Source organism: Leptonotus elevatus, chromosome 19, assembly GCF_054856555.1.
Source record: "Leptonotus elevatus isolate MCC_2025b chromosome 19, RoL_Lele_1.0, whole genome shotgun sequence".
In the NCBI taxonomy this organism is placed as follows: Eukaryota; Metazoa; Chordata; class Actinopteri; order Syngnathiformes; family Syngnathidae; genus Leptonotus; species Leptonotus elevatus.
In genome coordinates, this window is record NC_141257.1 from 15,552,458 (window position 1) to 15,557,457 (window position 5,000).

Sequence of the window (5,000 nt, forward strand, 5' to 3'; positions counted from 1 at the left end):
ACTCATTTTCACTTAACTCTTTGACTGCCATAAACGTTATAAAACGTTTAGCATAAACCTAGGGAAGGGCGCCGAGGACGTTAAAAGACGTCCCCTATGTTTTTTTTTTTTTTTTTCAAAAACGGGTGCAGGAAAGCCTTGGGCAGCTGTGCTGAAAGTATCAGGCAGATATGATTAGTCAAAGACTCGTTTTGGCCCCTAGAGGGCAGCGATGACTCTCTTTGCACAAGGTTGGATGGGCCGCCCACCGTGGGCGTCAGTAGAAGACGTGAGGCGGAGCTAGAGTGTTGAGGAGACAATGGCTGATCCAAGCCACAATGGCTAGACCAAGCAACCGGTTACAAGCAGCTCACGCTTGAGCATTTTTTTCAAAGACGGAAAGCATCAATCAATACTAAAAAGCGCATTGATGTCAACGATGATGATGACAACGAGCTCTACGCCAAAGTTGGAAGCTTTGGCCTGTTACTATCACGTAGTAAGCCTCACCGGCTACGCGCGGCTAGCGCGGCTAGCGCTGCTAAGGCCGGAAAACGCGCACAATAGCCGGCCGGGTACTTCTGCACAAGCGGACATTCGATCGGGCGATGGAGAGTTGGCATCGACCAATGCAGATTGATGATGATGATGATGATGATGATGACTGCGAGTTTGACGCCAAAGTTGGAAGCCTGGACGTGTTTACGATCACGTAGTAAGCCTCACCGGCTACGCGCGGCTAGCGCGGCTAGCGCTGCTAAGGCCGGAAAACGCGCACAATAGCCGGCCGGGTACTTCTGCACAAGCGGACATTCGATCGGGCGATGGAGAGTTGGCATCGACCAATGCAGATTGATGATGATGATGATGATGACTGCGAGTTTGACGCCAAAGTTGGAAGCCTGGACGTGTTTACGATCACGTAGTAAGCCTCACCGGCTAGCGCTGCTAACGCCGGAAAACGCGGAGCTGCACAAGCGGACATTCGATCGGACAATGAAGAGTACCCCCGAGTCCAATGCATATTCATCGGAGGAGCGGGTACAGTCTGATCACGGAGAAGACACTGTTTCTGGACTACGATGCCACCATGAATGGAGTGGATAAAATGGATCAGAACATCTCCTACCAACCCGGTATAGCAACTGAAGGACACGGGGAAGCGAGACGTAACACCACCGTAACGTAACCGTAGCATGATCCTGATATTAGACTTGATGACACACTGCAGTATATACTTGCTATTCCCCGGAAAAAAACGGCCTGCAAGAAAGTGGCACACGCGAAGAGGCAATCTGTTGTGCAAATGCTGTTACGTCTCTTTGCACGCAGGAGAGTGTTACAAAAAGAAAAACTGTCGTTGAAACATCCACATATTTGTAAATAGCACCACAGTTGCACACATTTGTAAATAGTTTGCCAAATTGTTGTCAAATTGTTACACTGTTGAATGTAAATAAACGTATTTTGCTATCAAAAAACACTTTTTCATTCTTGGTGGTAGTGTTTTATAGAAGTAAAGCACTATTTAGGTGTTTGTGGCATCATTCATGGACAAAAAGAAGTGTCAAATTCACTAGAATGCATGAAATAATATCGTTTCACTAAAAGCTTGATTTCTCCGTATTTTGGTCCAACACAGGCGAAATTGGGTCAAACTAACCATTTTCTATTGTTGATTACTAAAGAACGGAATAAGGTAGAAACAAACTCTTTTTTTCTGATGAAAGATGAAAGTCCAATCTTTCATTTGGTAGTACGTGTGTTTCCATAGTCCAAACAGAACATTTTCTGTGGACCTTGAAAATCAGTCAAAATGCTTAAATCGGCTGGCACTGGCGGCATCCCTTTTCTGAAAACGTCTGGCAGTCAAAGAGTTAAGGGGAAAATATTGGCATCAAAATTTGAAAACACAAAAACAAAACTCTAGCTCTCATTTTTATTGAGCAACTTTTAGAGTTCGTAAAAGTTAAAAAAGAAAAAGAAAAATCTTAGTCAATAGACATCTTTGTTTTTAAAATCTACCAGTAGCATGTCTTCAAAAGTTAAAAACTTAAGTAAATGCTCCCTATTGTTTTCTACAGTAAATAAAGTTTTCCAAAATATCTCAAGTATTAAAATTTGATTTAGTTTTAATTTCAAACAAACAGAAGGTGCAGAGAGTTCCCAGGGTCAGCAGCATCTCAGAAAATTTAAATACCCGGTAATTAGTTCCCTGAAGTTAGAAGTCGGTGCCGATATACCTCAAAATGCTGAATATCTGCGCCGATAATCGTCAAAATGCTGAATATCGGCGCCGATAATCAGTCTATGCCTAGTCTATGGTGCCATACGGTATGTAACATACTTGTCGGAAGCCATCAGAGAAGTTGTTTTTGTAATAGCGGACCATGGAGTTCCAACCATCCATCAACAATCCCAAGTGGGTTCTTTTCCCTGTCCTGGGTGGGGGGAAGAGAAACTTGTGTCAAAGAGAAGCTAAAAGAACAATTTAAGAATTAGCAACATCGAAAACATGTTAGTCACTTAATCTGTGAACCATGATTGTTACTGTACCTTGTGAAGTCTGTTTTTAATGCACCAGTTCCCGCGTACTGTACAGCACATGCATTGGCATTGTCAGCCCATGCTGATTAAAAAGCACAGAGATGTGAGGGTATGCTCACGTCACACCTGTCATGCAAATATTAGTAGAACATCACCATTTTTGTAGATTTTCTCAAAGTCAGCCTGTTCTTCAAGACGCTGTCCAACATTCAGTACACCCATTCTCTGAAGCAAGGCAAGCAGATACACATTGTAAACCTCATTTAACAAGCTTTAGCTCATGCAGTTAACGTTTACCTGGAGCTGAGACTGCAAGGAACGTCGTGCCAAAAGGCTCTGGATGACATTGGTTCTGTCCAAACAATCCATACAGTTACTGCGAAAGACACCTTTCTGCTGGGCGAGCACCTTTCCGTCCAGATTTACTATGAAGTAACTACACAGAGTGAAAAAGGTGTGTTCCCTTCTTTGTGGTATAACACTACATAATTCCATATAGCTACTGTGGGAAATACCTGTATTCATCTTGTGCCTCAGCTACAGTATTGACCAAGATCTGGAGACGATCCCATCTCATGTGGCTACATTCTTTGTGGAAGTCAAAAGCTATGTAACTGAGGATGGAGAACAAAATGCGATCACTCAGATACGAACCCCTGAGACTGACTCTCTGAACCGCTGGAATTGGAGCAAACCCAGGTTAAGAACCACTGGTGTATGCAGTAGTAAATGAATGTGTTACAGAGTGATGAATCATGAACTGAACGAACAAATAATTTTAATTAAGTAATTCAGTAACGTATTCTACGTTTCCCCATTGGTATTCAGGTGGTCACCTTTACACGTCCCATCATTACTTGTATCCCAAAAATAGTGACGGACCGATATGTTTTTTTTCAAGGCACGATTATTAGAAGTCAAGGAGACCGATAACCGATATTCCAAGTCAATACTAATTTGCGGAGAAAATATGAGTGCTAAAATTTTAAAAATTTACTTTTTCTTTCAGTTTTAAACATATAAAGATTAGAACTGACAGCATTGTTTAATAATTAGAACAAAAATTGCAGAGAGCTTCCAGGGTCATCAGCATGTGTTAAGCTAAACTACAAATAAAAAAAACAAGTAAATAGTTCCCTAAAGTTTTCTACTGTAGATAGTTTTCCAAAATTGCAACATAATTTCGTAATTTTTAATTATTAAAAAAAAAAGAATTGTGTAGGGCATTCCCAGTGTCAGCATCATTTTTTATTAAGTGAAAATTTGAATAAATCCATAAATGAATTTAAAGTCCCTGTATCTCACTAAGTGGCAAATGCATGTGAATGTAGCTAATTTGGTTTTTTTGTCAGGGTTCGTAAATAGGTTTTAAAAGATCTTCGCAGACAGTGAAATATTGTGTGAATTTGTTTAAAATGTCTTTGCGACAAGTAAAAACTGTCTGTGAACATCTTACAAATCCTGAGGAAAAACCTAAATTTGCTACGTTCGCAAGCATTCACCGCTCAGTAAGATGCTAGTTTTATCGGCTTTCAGATTTGTAAAAAGGCAGATACAAATATTTGTCAAAATGCCAAATATCGGCACCGATAATTGGCCCGGCCAATAATCGGTCTATCCCTACCCAAAAGGGGATCGACACCCACTGAAACATACTAGTTAGACATGTAAAAAATGCAAGTGCAATGTGTAGCGTTGTTTCTAAATGTTTTCGGAAGGCTATGTTTTTAAAACATAATAAAAAATAATAACAGTAAAATGAGTACCACTTACTTGAGCATCCCATTGTTCATACCGGCCACCATTTTGGCAAATGCCTGTTCAAGTGGCTTTTCGGAGCCTTTCTGATTTACCTGGAAAACAATACACATGTAATATATACAAATATTACTTTCATATTTTGTTTTTTTTAAATATGGGACCCTCCAGCTCAAAAAATATCACTTGGGTAAAATTTACGAAATAGTTGATATATGTACTAATTTCTAATGGTGTATAGACCGTGGAAACCAGGTAGTGAAGATATTCTCAATTTAAAGACCAGGAACTAAGTAGCTGGAGAATGCAGAAAATCGTAATCAAAGTTGGCGAAATGTACTCTTTTAAATTAACAGAACATGACCTTTATGATCCCAAATTTTCTTACAGCTATACCAACAGCAAATTGGATAAAAAATATTTTCTGCCATTTCATTTGTGTGTGTAAATTCTCAATTATTTTGAGAAAAGTATGTATGTCACATGATTGAGAATACGTGAAGTAATTCTGACCAATGACAAGCAGTCTTTTAAAGTCAGCCTAGCAACAATAATAGTTTGTTTACATGAGGGATTGTTTTACAACATCTTGTTTGTTCATAATCATAAGTGTGATGACATAGATTTTAAAGAAATCCCAGGCTGCAGAGAACCCCAAGCTTTCTGTCAGCAGCTTATTAGTTTCATTTATTTTTGGACTACTGTCATGGGGAGGT

At 39.8% G+C, this 5,000-nt stretch overlaps 1 protein-coding gene across 1 annotated transcript in view; it reads right to left on the minus strand.

The window, feature by feature from the left end:
• sacm1la (SAC1 like phosphatidylinositide phosphatase a) overlaps positions 1 to 5,000 on the minus strand; it is a 26,054-nt gene that overhangs the window by 9,283 nt on the left and 11,771 nt on the right. The window contains exons 12-17 of the mRNA XM_086063361.1: positions 4,300 to 4,379; positions 3,042 to 3,140; positions 2,824 to 2,962; positions 2,682 to 2,751; positions 2,536 to 2,608; positions 2,327 to 2,420 (exon numbers count right to left, since the gene is read on the minus strand). Coding sequence (XP_085919487.1) covers positions 2,327 to 2,420; positions 2,536 to 2,608; positions 2,682 to 2,751; positions 2,824 to 2,962; positions 3,042 to 3,140; positions 4,300 to 4,379 — 555 coding nt within the window. The remainder of the gene's footprint in view (positions 1 to 2,326; positions 2,421 to 2,535; positions 2,609 to 2,681; positions 2,752 to 2,823; positions 2,963 to 3,041; positions 3,141 to 4,299; positions 4,380 to 5,000) is intronic.